At 32.1% G+C, this 18,375-nt stretch overlaps 1 protein-coding gene across 5 annotated transcripts in view; it reads left to right on the top strand.

The window, feature by feature from the left end:
• LOC143059549 (uncharacterized) overlaps nt 1–18,375 on the top strand; it is a 66,991-nt gene that overhangs the window by 34,449 nt on the left and 14,167 nt on the right. For 2 of the 5 annotated variants that reach the window (XM_076233068.1, XM_076233067.1), the window contains exon 1: nt 2,830–3,021. The exons of the other annotated variants lie outside the window; for them this stretch is intronic. In XM_076233068.1, the coding sequence (XP_076089183.1) occupies nt 2,845–3,021 (177 nt within the window). In that variant the 5' untranslated portion in view covers nt 2,830–2,844. Of the gene's footprint in view, nt 1–2,829; nt 3,022–18,375 lie in introns of those variants that run through there. 5 annotated transcript variants of the gene reach the window in all.

Genomic DNA, 18,375 nt, shown 5'->3' with positions numbered 1-18,375 from the left:
GCACAACTCATTGCTTATGGTAATATATTTATCATAGCTTGACTGACTTAAAATTTGACTCTGAACATTGATGGTTTTCTGGGAGGGGGATTAAACAAGATACTGGGGTTTGTATGGTAACTGTCTACAGTTTCGTGATCAGCTATTTAGCCAATTTAAAGGCTATCATAAAGTATCATAAGAATCTTTGGAATAAGGGAGATAACTCTGTCAGTTTTAGGATATAAATTAATTGCATATTATATTTTAAAATCTTATTTTTAAATTTGTTTAACTTTTTGAAGCAATTACTTTAACCCTTAAATTTTTGCATTTAGAATTCACATTCACTGTATTTTATTACTGTAACAGTTAGAAACGAATGCATCTATATAATTTTGATTAAACTACTATGCTTGGAGTCTTATATTTGACACTTTACATTTATATTGTTGTGATTTCTAAAAGTGAGTCATAATTTTGATTTTATAAGACAACTAATTTGGATAGTCTTTATAGATTAATGAGACTTAGACAAATCTGCACACTGTTAATAATACACATGTGTAGCCGCTTTTATTCTAAAGACCTAAACACCTAATCATAATGTATGAAAATTAGGGAGGGGGGATGGTCATTTTGTTGTTGTCCTAATATTTTGTTCTCAATCAGTTTTTAGTGTTTTTCTTCTTTTTTACAAGGGGCTGCTTTTGATCTCACAGTACCAAAGTACATATACTATTTAAAATTCCTTAAATGCAAGTAAAAAAACAAGTTGTTTCTACTTGGTGTTCCTAATTGGAAGGTAGTTTCTTTAAAAGAAATTGTCTAATTGGATCATTAGTTTGGTCAGTAACATGATCAAAGAGAATTATGAAGGAGGGGAGATAACTCAATTACAATAGTTTTACTTCACTTAATTAACCCATGTAAACTACTTCAAGATGAAGGCATCTTTGTACACTGTTACAAGTGCTTTTCATTATGTAAGGCTGATTTATAAAGATTATACAGCATTGATTAGCTTTATGATGATTGTGTATTTTATTTTGTGGGATTAAATTTTGGGAGGAAAATATAAAGTTTTAAAGCATGTTTTAAATAGGATTTGTTTCATGTTTTGTAAAACTTGGTTGGTTGATAATATATTATAATTCCAGCTTATGTTGTAGATCAATGAAAAACATGAAAATTTAAATTTTGGCAAACTGCCTGTTAATAATCTTCATTTGAAAAGTTTGCATTTGCAATCCAAAATTTGTAATTTAGCTAAGGCAATAACCTAAATGATTTGATTAATAGAATAAATCACATAAATATAAAAATATGAAAATCTTAATTGTCATAAAACATATAATGTATTAAGTGTTACCATTGACCCTCTCACTCACTCACTCACTCACAGTCCTTCCATTTTTTGTTATCAAATTCCACCTGAAGTTTTTGACATCCAAATAAATAAACTCATACATTAAGTTAAAAGCTAAAATTTGCAGACAAATTTTGAGTTTTGGCAGTGAGTCACTTGAAATTCTAGAGTTATGCCCCTATATAACTTTGAAAAATGAAAATCTTTGCGTTTCAGCACTCTCTCATAAGTTTGTGTCTTGGCTTCCCAAATCTATTTCATTTTGCATGCATGTACAGTTTGGAATAAAGACCTTTGGACCAGCTTTTCAACATAAGATTTTTGTTTCTGGTGGTTTTCTTGTTAGCTTAATGAGTATAAATCCAATAATTTGTATATAAGTTACAGATTTCATTTATTTTCTTTTCTCCCCAACTAAAAAGTTTCTATTTGTTTTCTACCTCATTATTTCCTTTTGAAAATTACATTCACATGTCATATCAAATTTTCTTCAGAACATGTAAAATGTTTGTATGATTCGTTCATTATAAATGTGCAGATCTTGCCAACTTTACTCCATGTTTTATTTAGAATTATACAGTTATATCTGTATGATGCATTCATTTGAATTATCAGTTAGAGAAAACTTTATGTAACACATAGTTGCTGTTGTCAGTCAAAAGTTGGATTAAATTTTGATTTATATGGATTTTGAGAAACCATTATTATTGAAATTTAGGAATAAAACTTGAATAGAACTTGAATTATTAATAGTGTTGAAAAGAATTGATATTAATAGATTAGAAAATGCAAAGGGAAGTAATTCATCTAAGAGTGAAAAAGGAATTAAGCAAATTGAAGAATTAGCAATCTATTTTTTTCTGTTCAGCACATCTTTAAATATGAAATTTTGTTTGAATTCCAAGAATGGAAAGGGAGACAATCTGAACTATTATTTATGAAAATGGGAGATAACTTTGAAATCTGATTATTAGACTACAAAAAAAATCTGTCATAGTTTGTCACTGTTAAAATGTCAGTCATGAAAAGAATTTGACAGTGATAGTTTTCAACAGTGAACATTTGACAATTATTTGTGACTTTCACCAACATCCATGACTTGTGCTGGAATTAAAAGAATTGGACTATCATAGTTTTTCACTGTTAATGGTCATAGTTTTCATTGTTAACATCTGCCAGCATTTTAACATTCAGATGATAGTTATGTATTTATACTTACATTCTTATGTTGGATTTTATCAACTGCTGAATTAGATAAATGAAGATTGGAATCGAAGATAAAGCTATCAGTTTTAATCAAAACATTATATTAAATATCTTGATTTCACAATATTTTGATGTCTTGAATAAATTGCAAACTATTTACCACTATCAGACCTCGTGCTTTATTGATGTTTACGTTTTCATACTTAGAAACAGATAATAAAACTTCTTAGAATTGGTTTTATTTTGGACAAACATACTTGAAACCTTTGTATCTGATATAGGATAACAGTATGACTCAAAGAGAACTCTTTATTGATAAAGTTAGAAATCGTCTGATATCAGTATCGATAAGACTTGCAGGCAAAACTACTGTGAAGTTAGGTATACTGCGGAGTAAGGCTGAAAATGTGAAACAGAAAGTTATTACATTGTCTGTGAAATATGTGAAACATGCAGTACCAGAAAATGTAAGTTTAAAGATTTTTTTCGTAAATGTTTTTATATATATAGATATGACATTGTTAAGGGTCTAGCATCTCTGGATGGGTGTGTCCTTATTTCTATTTTCTTTAATTTCTCTGGCTGTTCTTCTCTTCTTTATTTTATGCCAATTTTTCTATTTTTAATTTACTATTTTAGAGCCAAGTGGGCTTTTCTCATCACTTGATAATTGATGTCTTATCATCATTTGTTAACTTTTTCTCTCTTTCTTCCTTATAGACCTTAATTTACTCTCAATCTCTGTATTGGGAGCATAGTCAACAGTAGGTTTTCATTCTCTTTCTTTTGTTATAATCCTTCTCTCAATCTGTTTATTAAGAGCCATAGTTTATAGTACATAGGATAATGTTTCCAATCTCTTCTCTCTCTCTGTATTTTTGCTCTCAATCTCTGTATAGGAAGCCTTTGGTCAAAGGTGTTCATGTTTTCGTTCTCAGATCTCTGTTTCTCCCTTGTGTTTCTTTCTCACAATCGCTTTTATTATAGCCTAGTCAAATGTTCCACTCTCTTTTCCCCTTATGGATCTCTCTATAGAGTATTCATGAGGAGCAGAGATTACAGTCTATATAGGCATGCTTCCACTCCTTTCTCCAACTTTCTTTCAGTCTCTGTTTGGAGCAGAGTTTACAGTCCATACGACCATGTTTTTACTATCTCTCCTTCTCTGGATCTTATTCTCTATCTATTCATTTAGAGCAGAGTCTTCTGTCAACATATATATTTGTTCCACCTTACAGAAGTTGCAGTGGAAACTTTGTTATAAACATTACAATGTCATAATACCTGTACCTGTTGGAACAAATATTCTATACTATTTATTCCGTTAGGAACATCTACTGTAACATTTATTCCTATGGAAATAATATTCCAGAATATTTTTTTCCATTTGGAACTTATATTATGAAGGAACTTCTATTTCATGACACTTCAACTCATTAGGGCATGTTGTATACGTTAACTCTCTCTTTATCTGTACTGTACCACTATATGGTATTAACCAAACTAGTCAATCTTTATTGAGTTTATAAGAGCAAATGTCCATCCTCTGGTGAACCCCATCCTTCTTCCCCTTATAACATGTTTTGTGTGTATTTTGCTCACTTTAATGTTGTGTTGAATTAGCTTCTAACAAAAACTTCCCATTTACTATGACAAGATATACAATGTTGTGATTCTATTATAAGTAACAGTCAGAGAGATATACAATTCTATAATAAGTAACAGTCAGACATGCTGTTATATCATGACTCATTGGCTCAGACAGAGGGGAAGATATATGGCTTGTATATATACAGGTAGGAATAATACTTCATTTTGTATTCTGTTGAAGATTTAATGTTGAAGAAGTATCAAAATGACCCACTGTCTTGTCTTGATTATGTGGATACAAATGACTGAGTATGACTGTTAATAAGGGGATAGAAATACACTGGTTGTGAAATGTGTTTTGTATTTCAAGGTTGCGGTTGTGAAATGTGTTTTGTATTTCAAAGTTGCATTGGGAAAAGTAGCCCCCCCCCCCTTTTTTACAGCACATAATTATTATCATTCCATGCATAAGCCAAATCTGATTTAAAGAGTGGTAAATGTAGGACATGGAAGGAAAAGAATGCCCCTATTTTATGCAATCACCATATATATATATCTTTTAGTTTCCAAACCCAGAGCTTTCAAAGATTTTAGAATATTTCTTTGTACAATAAATATGGTCATCTCATATTTGGGAAATTAAAGTTTTGGAAATTAAAGATGGTGAACCTTTGTCATCTTTTATTAACATACTTGATGATTTATTTTATGTAACCATTTTCTACAGTTTTAACTAAGATCATCATTCTTATAACTCTTGTTGAGATTCCTGAAGTCCCTTATACTCTGTTTATTTCAAAGCTCAGCCTTTACACATCTATCACATGGCTGTCCTGAGTCACCCTTTACACATCTATCACATGGCTGTCCTGAGTCACCCTTGACACATCTATCACATGGCTGTCCTGAGTCATCCTTGACACATCTATCACATACCTGTCCTGATTCACCCTTGACACATCTATCACATGGCTGTCCTGAGTCACTCTTGACACATCTATCACATGGCTGTCCTGAGTCACCCTTGACACATCTATCACATGGCTGTCCTGAGTCACCCTTGACACATCTATCACATGGCTGTCCTGAGTCACCCTTGACACATCTATCACATACCTGTCCTGAGTCACCCTTGACACATCTATCACATACCTGTCCTGATTCACCCTTGACACATCTATCACATGGCTGTCCTGAGTCACTCTTGACACATCTATCACATGGCTGTCCTGAGTCACCCTTGACACATCTATCACATGGCTGTCCTGATTCACCCTTGACACATCTATCACATGGCTGTCCTGAGTCACTCTTGACACATCTATCACATGGCTGTCCTGAGTCACCCTTGACACATCTATCACATGGCTGTCCTGATTCACCCTTGACACATCTATCACATGGCTGTCCTGAGTCACTCTTGACACATCTATCACATGGCTGTCCTGAGTCACCCTTGACACATCTATCACATGGCTGTCCTGAGTCACCCTTGACACATCTATCACATGGCTGTCCTGAGTCACCCTTGACACATCTATCACATACCTGTCCTGATTCACCCTTGACACATCTATCACATGGCTGTCCTGAGTCACTCTTGACACATCTATCACATGGCTGTCCTGAGTCACTCTTGACACATCTATCACATGGCTGTCCTGAGTCACCCTTGACACATCTATCACATGGCTGTCCTGAGTCACCCTTGACACATCTATCACATGCCTGTCCTGAGTCACCCTTGACACATCTATCACATGGCTGTCCTGAGTCACCCTTGACACATCTATAGCATGCCTGTCAAGTCAGGAACCTGATGTACATATTGGTAGTTGGTTGTTGTGTAGGATTTAATAAGGTCCCCAATGAAATAGTGTCCACAGGACATTATTTCCTAGTAAATACGGTCTCATGACGATATTTACTTATTTATATGTGTCCTGGACACATTTTTCTATGAAAAAGTGTCCTCGGGTATGAAAAAGTGTCCCTGAAAGTGGACATATTTAAATACTATACTTCAGTGATAAGATGTCCACATTATTCCTTACATGTTCTATAATGTTTGGAAAGTAATATTTAGAAGTAATTTTACTAACTGTCTTGTTAAAACCAAGATGGCATCCACTTTCATCATGACATATGAATAAAACAGCATCTACAAATGTAGCTTGTCACAGTGTACCACTAGTTTTTCCACATTTTCTTTTGCCTTCTTGTCATAGTACAGTTCTTCAAATTTGATTTTAAACTTTTCTCATTTCCTTCTTATAGTTCTTCTTTCATTTAGATTCGTATTATCAGGATATTTCTTATAATTTATATAGTTGTAAATTTCTCTGTATTCCTTTTAATCCATTTTTTATTTTGTTTATATTAATCAATTTCTAATTAAACTTTCTTATTTTATTAAAATTCAAGCATAATAAAACATTTTAATGACCTTTGTATTACTTCCCTTGGAGGACATAATTTGTTAATAATAGTAGGATTTAATAATGTCCTCTATTTCATAACATTCTGTAGTCAGATGGACACTATTTCATAGATATTGCTATGACAATCTGTCCACTTAGGGGACAATATTCCATGGCAATGGACATTATTAAATACCTAAATTCTAGGAAATAGTGTCCATGTGGACACTATTTCCCAGGACACTATTTATACCCCCGCTTTAAAAAAGGGGGGGTATACTGTTTTACCTCTGTCTGTCAGTCCGTCCGTCCGTCAGTCAGTCAGTCCGTCAGTCAGTCCGTCCCATGAAACTTTCGTCACATTTTTCTCAGGAACTACACATCCACCCTTTCTGTAATTTGGTATCAACATTTATATATGTTAGCCATACCGTGTGATGCGTTTTCAGATTCATCACTTGACAACTTCCTGTTTACCGAACACTTGTATGATTTTACACATGATAGCCAAGTTGAAAATTTTCGTCACATTTTTCTCAGGAACTACACATCCACCCTTTCTGTAATTTGGTATCAACATTTATATATGTTAGCCATACCGTGTGATGCGTTTTCAGATTCATCACTTGACAACTTCCTGTTTACCGAACACTTGTATGATTTTACACATGATAGCCAAGTTGAAAATTTTCGTCACATTTTTCTCAGCAACTACAATACAAGGATTTCTGAAATTTGGTTTCAGGATTTATACAAGTCAGCTATACCGTGTGATGCGTTTTCAGATTCATCACTCGACAACTTCCTGTTTACCGAACACTTGTATGATTTTACACATGATAGCCAAGTTGAAAATTTTCGTCACATTTTTCTCAGGAACTACAATACAAGGATTTCTGAAATTTGGTTTCAGGATTTATATAAGTCAGCTATACCGTGTGATGCGTTTTCAGATTCATCACTCGACAACTTCCTGTTTACCGAACACTTGCATATTTTTACACTATTAATATTATCCACTTGCGGCGGGGGTATCATCAGTGAGCAGTAGCTCGCAGTTTCACTTGTTTGCCTTACAGTTGATGTGGTTCATAAGTGTTTCTCGTTTTTTATAGATTAGACCATTGTTTTTCCTGTTTGAATGGTTTTACACTATTCATTTTTGGGGCCTTTGCTATGTTGTTTTATAGATGATTCAGGAGACTGTAATTCAGTGGTTGTCATTTGATGATGTGTAACATATTTGTTTTTCTTTCATTTTTTATACCCCCGCTTTGAAAAAAAGGGGGGTATACTGTTTTACCTCTGTCTGTCAGTCCATCAGTCTGTCAGTCCGTCAGTCCGTCAGTCTGTCAGTCAGTCCCTCTGTCCCATGAATATTTTTCGTCACATTTTTCTCAGGAACTACACTACAAGGATTTCTGAAATTTGGTTTCAGGCTTGATGTAAGTCAGCTATACTGTGTGATGCGTTTTTAGATTCATCACTCGCCAACATCCTGTTTACCAAACACTTGTATGATTTTACACATGATAGCCAAGTTGAAAATTTTTGTCACATTTTTCTCAGGAACTACAATACAAGGATTTCTGAAATTTGGTTTCAGGGTTTATATAAGTCAGCTATACCATGTGATGCATTTTGAGATTCATCACTTGACAACTTCCTGTTTACCGAACACTTGTATGATTTTACCCAAGATAGCCAAATTGAAAATTTTCGTCACAATTTTCTCAGGAACTACAATACAAGGATTTCTGAAATTTGGTTTCAGGGTTTATATAAGTCAGCTATACCGTGTGATGCGTTTTCAGAGTCATCACTCGATAACTTCCTGTTTACCGAACACTTGCATATTTTTACACTATTAATATTATCCACTTGCGGCGGGAGTATCATCAGTGAGCAGTAGCTCGCAGTTTCACTTGTTGTACATAAATTAGGCTGTTTAAGTTTTCTTATTTGAATTATAAATTTACATTTGTCATTTCCAGGCCTTTTATAGATGACTATGCGGTATAGGCTTTGCTCATTGTTGAAGGCCGTTTTGGTGACCTATAGTTGTTAGTTCCTTTTTCATTTTGGTCTCTTATGGAGAGTTGTCTCATTGGCAATCATACCACCTCTTCTTTTGTATATGAATTAAATTAGACTAATATCACCCAAACTGGTTTCTAAGAAGACAGTCTATATAAAAGTAACAGACTAAATTTAATGACAAATGATGACAAATAGTACACATTACAGTTCAGATAAATATTGCATGAAAAGTAAACAAAATTTTAAAGATATTTCTTTATTTCATAAAATAATATATACATTAAGATCAGATGATGATTGATAAAATACTTAAACAAAACTACAATTTTTTGATATACAATTTTTTAACTACTATTTTTCAATATATGAGTTATCTTTCTTTTACCTCTAAAATATTTTTGGCATAATTTATTGTGAAAAAATTTAATACAATTAAAATAGTGATGGATCAACATTTCAAATCTCAAGAAATCCTACAAAAATTTTCACATATAGGAAATTTAAGTTGTAAAACTGCTTTAAAAATAAATGAATAAAAAAATTTGAAATATTTTCATTCACAATATTCTCAATATTATTCCCGTTTTATACATTTTACTTTATGAAATTTATTGCTGTAAAAAATTGAAAGAAGAAAAACCAAATACTACAACTTTTAGAATAATACTAATCATTCAACAAGAAAACAATATAATCATTTGCAATTCTTCTTATTAAATAAAATAACCAAATGAAAGTGTAAGATCCAACTATGAAACCATGAAAAAAGTGCTAATTATTAGAGCTATATATATATACATATAGATAAGATAAGAGATGAGATAAATTTTATTTTCCAAATTAGGTCCCCAGGGGGGCATATATACATAACATATATAATTGATATCTCAGATCCGGACATCCTGGCATTTACATTTGTCAGGAGGTGATGAAATCCGGAATCCTCTAGATTTTTCATCTATTTGAAGGGGATAACTGATCATTTAAATTGCCGATTATTTTTTAACCAGAGGTTATAGTATGTTAAAAATCAAAATGGAGATAGTATATAGTGTCTTTAACAGTATTAAAAGAGTAAAATTACTATATTCAACTGGTTATGATATATATCAATTAAATCAATTTGCCATAAGTCTATGGAAAATCTAGAGGAATCTTATCCGCATCACCTATCAACATTGTTTACATAACAAAAATGCTAATCATTGATTGGTCAGTTACATGTTGTGATGTCACTGCAGATCTGAGAATACAACATACAGTATTTTACATAACATTTAAAATAAACTATTGAAATAAAGTCATACAGGTATTATTTGTTAAATAAAAAAGTATTTAAGAGTTGGTACTCCAGAGATATGGCAAACTTTTTTTATTTATTTATTCATTTTTTTTTCATTTTTTTTTTCTCACTTGATTTTATAATATTTTGCCGGAAATGTATAAATATAAAACCATGTATGTAAAATACACAATTCATGTACAACTTTTATGATTATTGCTATAATTATGAGTCTATAATGACTTCAAAAATGTCACATACAAATCAAATTAAATTTATTTTCATTACTCATTGACTTAAAACAAAAACAAAAAAAATGTATCAGAAATTCAATTAAACATTTTGATTCGAAGTTTATTCATGTTGTCTTCACATTGAATTCCCATAGAAAATTAGTTTTATAATGATCTGGGTGACTGGGATGTTAATTACATATTATAACCAGACAACCATATATGTTTGTTAAGGTGTTATCTAAAGAAGTAGTGAACTTTGAATTACTTAATTTAATCATGATTAAAGAATTTCACTTTTTGTCAAATTTAACGGAATTTTTTTTAGTTGATTATCAGTAATTTAATATTTTTTGTATCAATGATAGTCACATGCCAAAAAATAAACAATCAAATTTACCAATCAGATTAAAGAAGTCTGATTAGTGGACTCTTTATGTTCTGTGGTTGTAAATTATTTATAAAAAAAGATTTGGTATGATTGCCAATGAGACAACTATCCACAAGAAACCAAATGTCATGGAAATTGATATCTATAGGTCACTGTATATCATGTAACGTAACGGTACCCAAATTGCACCGAGTACCCAAATTGCACCTATTTATCAAAAATAGCAGCGAAAATCTAACAAGATTTCCTAGAGACTAAAAAAATGGTATTTTTATGATTTGAAACTATATGCACGTCTTTCAACATAGGTAAAAATATTTAGATATACACAAAACGTTTACAATATTTATCAACAGATGAAGTGTTTACTGAAAAAGCAAAATGTACTGAAACGTCGCCATGCGACGTCATCAAAACGTCATCTTTTTAAAATTAACAAATACAATACGTTTCAAGTATCATTTTCTTAAAAAATGAAGAGTAAGCATGGACAAATATCCAATTGTTCAAAATATTTGAAAAAAATAAACAAAAGCTCTGTTAATCGACTTTTGACGATGCAAATTTAAGCATGGATGCAATTTGGGTACTCCTCATTACAGAATCTGGGATGGTTTGGAGGTAAGTTCAGACCAATTTTTCTATGATTCCTTATGGATTGAAAATCAAATTGGTGTCCCTTTATAATAAAGAAGGATACGGCTACAAAATAAACACAAAATGGAAATTTTTGTCTTGATCATAAAAAAACTTAGTTGAAAAAACTGTCAAAATAGGTGCAATTTGGGTACCGTCACGTTATATATAAATAGTCTACATTCCCTTTTTATGCCCCCTCCTTAGTGGGAAGTTTGAAGTTTGGTGGCGTCACTTTAACTGTTCTAGAGTTATGCCCCTTTACAAATGGAAAAATTGCTGAACTTTTCGTTTCTGTTCTCTAACTTAAGTTTGCTTCAATCAAAATATGCAATACTTATTACTAACAAATTTGGGTAGAGTCACTTGTACTATCTTACATTATGTCCCTTTATAACTATATATGATATGCAAGTGGGGGTATCATCTAGATCTGTGTCCCATGGACACTCCCCATTTGTATATGTATTCTTGACAGAGCTCACAATTTTTTTTATCAACCAAGAACTTCATTAATAAAATAAAAATGGCAGGTAAAATGTTTGCAATTGATTTTTTTCAGAGGAGAAATTAAACATTGAAACAAGTGAAAATCTAAATATTTCAGCTGAAATGTAGTCCTGTTCCCTTCTATGTAAATCTTGTGTGACCCCAATCCCTGGTCTGACCGTTCAGATTGAGCACGAAGATGTGTTGTAACTTAAATGATAGTGTCTGGTATTATAAGGTATTGGTTATATCAGTTTAACCCTGTGTATCTTACTTTTGTCATTTCTAAATCTACCACACGAAATCAATAAAATCTCATTTTTGTCAACACCAAGACTTAAAGGTAATTCTATTCCTAAGCTTTTAACATCTTTCAATGCAATAACTTTGCCAGCAGGATTTAATACATGTATTGCATGATTGTTACAATCAGAAACTAAAAGCATGTCTGTAGAGGTAATAGCCATATCCTTTGGATAGAATTTAACCTGATCAGAATTGATTCTATTACAACCATTGTAGGTCCAATGGAGTTGTCCCCCATAATATAACATTAGTACCCTCCCCTCAGTTTCTTTGTTTATAAAATCTACAACTACTATCTGATCAGTGAAAGAATTAATTTCACGAGGTAATGTAAAGAGTCTCTGATTGTCCCTATCATATTCAATAGTATGTTGTATGTCACCATCCTGGTTCATTACCACTAGTTTTTTTATACTGTCTTTTTTTAGGGGGAATGTAACAGGAATAGATTCTGTCAACCCTACTATTATCTTATTATCTCTAGTGACATGAACTCCTATAGTTTTAAGTGGAGAAAAGGATTTAAATGTATATAACTGTCCATCTTTGGTGTATAGTTTCAGATCACTCTCTCCAGATGACACAAGTATTTCTCCATCCTTTGTCAATGACATATGAAACACTGCTACATTTACTTCTTTCTCCACTTTGATATTGTGATTTTTAAACTTTATTTTCTGTAACTTTTTATTCTCACCACTTCCTATAAAAGCAGTTTTGTTACTTGATAAAAGTACACATTCCAAGGTCCTAACTTCACTTTGATAAGTGTCTTCAAGTTCAAATTCTGGAACTGTATAAAGATCACCTAACATTTGACTTCCCATTTTCACTTGCATATTGCTAGGAATGAACTTTAATTTATTATGGTTAATTGTTTTAGCTGAATATTTCGGCAATGACTTCTCTAAGGTTTTACTTGTAGAAAAAATGTCTTCTGCTTGATGAGACTGCAATGATTGATTTAGATTGTTCTTCCTGTCTTCCAACACAGCCTCTTTCCATTTTATTGCAGAAAGCTCTGTTTTGATCATATTTTCGGAGGGTTTCCATTTTGTTTCAAGTTCTTGTAAGAGGTCTCTAGTATACTTTGAAACAGCCTCTTTCATTTCCTTCTCAGTTTGCAGAATTATCTCCCTTGTTTCTTGAAAGTTTGTATCACCATCAGAAAGTATTTTATGCAGTTTGTCTTTTTCGTTTCTTAAGATTTCAATATTTGATTCCAATGTGTTGATGAGTTTCTTCATTTCAGAGATGATATCTTTATACACTCCACCAATGGCTTTAAAGTCATGAAGTTTATGGGTCTCTACAACACATTCGGAACAAGCTGACACACTGCATTTATTACAGTAGAACAGACACTTCTGTTTGATATGCTTTGAACATACCATGTTGTCTAGATCTACTTTACGCATGGAAGTAGCAAAGCTCTCTGTTTCTACATCTTTCAAATTAATAATTTCATGTTCCATAGATGCCTTACTTTTACTATGAATCTTTGAACTGCACAGTTGACATAGGAATAGTTCACAGTTGATACATTTCCACTTAATTTCTGTGGATTCCTCACAGAACTGACACATAGCAGGAGTCTGGGCTTTCCCTATAGACTGGGAAAACGCCATTTTGGGTGTAATATCCAGTCACTACAGTCACTATGGGTTTTACTTCATCATTGTGAGATAATTATCACTGATTAAATGACATTGAGGTCATATCATACATTAAAGTAAATACCAAATATTCAAATATTTAAAGATTAAAACAATAGATAACAAAACTAGTTATTTAATAGACAAAAAGAGATTATTTCAGCTTCCCAATTGTAAACTTTCCATTTTTATGTAGCAACATTCCAGCAAGCCTGCATACAGAGTAATTTTATATCTCTTAGTAAGTAGTATATTCCAGGGCTTGTATTTCCTATTATGATTTCCTTGATAATAATTCTAGGATTGCTGCTTACAAGGAAGCTATTAAAGTTGAATTATCCCTTCATTAATTTTATGGACTAATCACTAGTTGGTTGACTGTTATGGAATATCTGCTACATAGATGAGAGCATATAAATTCCTAATGGCTTAACTACAACCTGTCCCCTTTTCATACTGATAATGTACTAGAATAAGCAATATGAAACGTGACACATGTGGAGCAGGATCTTTACCCTTCCAGAGCACCTGAGATTGCCGCCAGTTTTTGGTTGGGTTTCTGTTGCTCAGTATTTAGTTTTTGATGTTTTTTTTGTGTACAATAGCCATGGCGTTGTCAGTTTATTTTTTACTTTTGAGTTGATTTTAGTTTGAACTGACATAATTAAACAGCTAGAGTCTGTGTTTTCTCTACAGGATGAGAACACACCATTTTTATATGTCCAGTTGTGATTGAATAAATAGGATTTTCCTCATTGATAATTTTTATAAGATAAATCAACAAATACAATATTTATCAGTTAAAGTGATTGTTCTATTATGATTATTATAGAAAGGCCCATGAGGGGCTCTACTTCATTTTTACAATAATGAATGAAACAGTTAAGAAGCACATCATCTGGTACCACTTTCAGACCAGGATCTGCATTGACCTGCTTACCCTTTAAATGCCTTTCATAGCAGGATATGCTTATATGGTAACCTATAGTTGTTAATTTCTGTGTCATTTTGGTCTCTTGTTGAGAGTTTTCTCATTGGCAATCATACCACATCTTTTTTTTATATCATCCTTACAAACCCTGAGATTTGCTTACCCTTTCAGAACAGGATCTGTTTACCCTTCTCTTTTCTCTTCTGTACAAGTTGTAATAGGATAATAATGTAATTTTTGAGTTCCATCATTTGAAAAATTGTTATAGTTGAGAGGTTAAAGTATTCAATTTTAATCTTAATTTTATCAGAAATCTAAATGCTGATATCCATATAAATTGGGGGAGGATTGGAGGTGATACTTTTTTCAGCCATAGTAAACCTTGCATTTAACTATTTTCAGCATAGAATGATTTTCAAGATAAAAGGGAATTTGCTTTGTCGATTGAGTGTATGTCATTAACACTAAGATATTATGGTTAAAATCAAACGATGTTGTTAAAGTTAAATAACCTGTCTGATCAAGAACTTTTTATAAGGTGTTACCCTGCAAGAGGGACCCTGCTACAGTCATGCTTCAGTGATTCCCTATATTTATCAACCACAATTTTTCTCACAAAAGTCCCCCTCGATTTGCCTATGATAACATAAGATGGAGGGTTAAGTAACCATACACCTATTTTACTTATTTTTTGGTAAAACATGATAAAGTTGAGTAATTATGGTGCTAATTTAAAAATTGCATTATTCAAAGTTATAAATACCTCTGTCAGTTATTGAGGATTTGTAATATTAAATGTATATACTGACACTTTATTCTAGATTAAGAGAATTTGTTATTGGAGCACTGTGTTTTGGTTTTGAGAATTTGTATTGGGAGCAGTGTTTTTGGTTAATTGACTATATCTTTTGATCAGACAGACTGTGTTTACTTTACTATGTTAATTAATTGTAATGAGAAACAGAAATCATGGCATGGGGAAATTTTATGCTTTATTGCACAAAACACATGGCTAAGAGATTATCTCTACATGGCTTAAAGATTATATCTACCTGGCTTAAAGACTATCTACCTGCTGAACAAGTCCAAGATTATCTGTAAAAGTGCACTGATAAGGGGTATGAAATTGATCTGTTGGATCTATGGGAGGTTAAAAAAAATTCTTATCAAACAAAAGTGCAAAATATATCTTTGAAAACAGGTCAGTTGTTTACACTGTACAAGTAAAGGGATAGTGGTAATTTAAATGAGGATTATTTATTTGATTTGCATGTGGGAATATTTTCATGAAAACTGGTGTTCTAATTCTTGTCTTTTTGAAAAAATTTAGTTAAAACTTTAGGATTATTTACTTGAGTATCATGAAAATATTTTCATGAAAACTAATGTGTTAATTTGAGGTGGAGGAAATAAATATACACAGAAGTTATGTATAGTGTAATTATTTTGATGTAAACTGGATGTTCTAAACTGTGTTGAATGAATCTTAGCAAAAATATTATATAGAGAATTGGTGTTTAGATTTCTAGATTTTAATATCCAATTAACTGGTAGACATCAAATGAAGTTATATCTCAGTGAAAAACATTCATAAATGATCTGATAACAATTGCTGGGATCATACAACCAAAACTGAGTTTTATTTTGAACATATGGAGTTAACAAATTAGTTAAGGTTAGTTTTTAAATTATATATATGTATTTGTTATTGACATGTACATGGCTAAATAAACTGTTTTCACATTAATTTTGTTATTGGGGATTTTTTTTTTTTTTAGGAAGGGGGTAGCTAGTGGTTTGTGTCTTTATAGCTGCGCATTTCAAGCTTTGCTCATTTTGTAGGTCCTATGGTGACCTATAGTTGTTTATTCTGTGTCATTTGGTCTTGCGGAGAATTGTCTCCTTGGAAATTATACCATATCTTCTTTTTTATATTTATCGTATTTTGATTTTTTTTGTGCAATTTTCCCTAAAATGAAAATTTGAAACTATGGTGGCTAATATTACTAGCATAAACAAGATTTCTTTATAGAAGGAAGAACATGCATTATACCGGTAGATCCCAGCCACATTGTTGCTTGGTTTCTCTTCTAAGCCTTCATAATTTGTGCATGCCTTGTACACTTTAAAAACCATCCTCAATCTCGTCCTGGTTCCAAAACGATACATGCTTTTGGTTTATCAAGATTCTTACTCAGAAAATATGTATTTCAACTGATATAAGTTTAGATAAATACCTGTTTACTTTTGTACCAGTACTTGGAAGGCAGCCTGAAAATCTGCTGTGATTCATACAGAATTTGTAATACTGACAGGTGATGCATTTTATAGAATTACAGATATATTAGACCGTTGGTTTTCCTGTTTGAATGGTTTTACAATAGTCATTTTGGGGCCCTTTATAGCTTGTTGTTCGGTGTGAGCTAAGGCTCTGTGTCGAAGGCCGTACATTGACCTATAATGGTTTACTTTTATAAATTGTTATTTGGATGGAGAGTTGTCTTTATGTTGGCACTCACACCCCATCTTCCTATATCTATATAAAGAAAACTGCATGAGAAGAGAAGGAATTAAATTATTGAAATTATCCCTTTGTAAATTTTAGGGAAACCATTTGCATGAGGTTATTTATAGTGAAGAGAATTAATTAACTTGTTGAAATCATCCCTTCATAAGTTATGCTTCATGCATTGATCCCTATATAATCAACCAAATTTTTCCCACAAAAGGGCCTCCCCCTGGATCCGCCTATATAACATGAACACCACAATGGGTGCTTCATGTGGAGCAGGATCTGCTTCCCTTTTCGGGAGCACCTATGATCACCCCCAGTTTTGGTGATGCTTAGTCTAGTTTTCTATGTTGTGTTTAAGGTACTATTATTTGTCAGTTTGTCTTTTTATTTTTTAGCCATGGCTTTGTCAGTTTATTTTCATTTTATGAGTTTGAATGTCCCTCTAGCCTCTTAGTATCTTTTAATTGCCTCTCTCTTAATTAACTTCTGTTATCCCTCTGTTCCTAATTAATCATGAGCTGGTTACTATAGTCAGCCATCTACAGTAATTTCTGTTTGTCTGTCTTTGTGTCTGCACATATAAATGTGGTAAGTTAAAATTACAACAATCAATATAAATACACAGTGTTTTTATCTTTAAAATAAGAGTTTTCTTTTAATATTTGAGAAAATGAGGGGAAAAAGGGGGGTTGTGGTAGAAAAAACTGTCTTTAAGTTTAAATAATCACAAACAAGATACTTTTTTTTTTTAAAACACATGACATACATTGTATTTTATTTTAATGTTTCAAATATGATTTTCATTTTGTTAAATGGGTACACAATACAATAGCTATAAACGTTAAAAATTAAAGTTTATTTATTTTGAGCATAGGTTATTTTTATGCCCTATTTATGAACAAAGAAAATGACAGTGCAGTTAGGGCATCCCTGAACTATGGACACGTTCTTATTTTAACATACATTGTCTTAGTTTTAAAGTTTTAGATTGCAATTTTCATTTTGTCAAATGAGTACACAACACAACAGCAAAACAGTTTTAAAAAAAATTGTGAAAGTTTTGATACATTTTTGAAGAGGATCTTCTATTTTAACAATTAATGAATTACATGCACATCTGTGGTGTTTTTTACTTCCTCGTTTCATGTGAAAACTACAATTTCACGTGTTAATTACTTGTTGAAATAAAAAAAACAGGCAGGAAATATAGTGTTATGTTTAGTATGTATGTAACTACAGAACTTGTTCTGTGTAGTGTTTAAGTAGGTGGTACTACTGGAAGTTATATAACTCCCCACCCAGATGGAAGGTAAATTTATAGAAGTTTATAATA

The sequence above is a fragment of the Mytilus galloprovincialis genome, chromosome 14 (assembly GCF_965363235.1).
Source record: "Mytilus galloprovincialis chromosome 14, xbMytGall1.hap1.1, whole genome shotgun sequence".
NCBI lineage: Eukaryota > Metazoa > Mollusca > Bivalvia > Mytilida > Mytilidae > Mytilus > Mytilus galloprovincialis.
The sequence above is the reverse complement of the archived record's forward strand: the minus strand, read 5'-3'. Positions and strand labels throughout refer to the sequence as shown.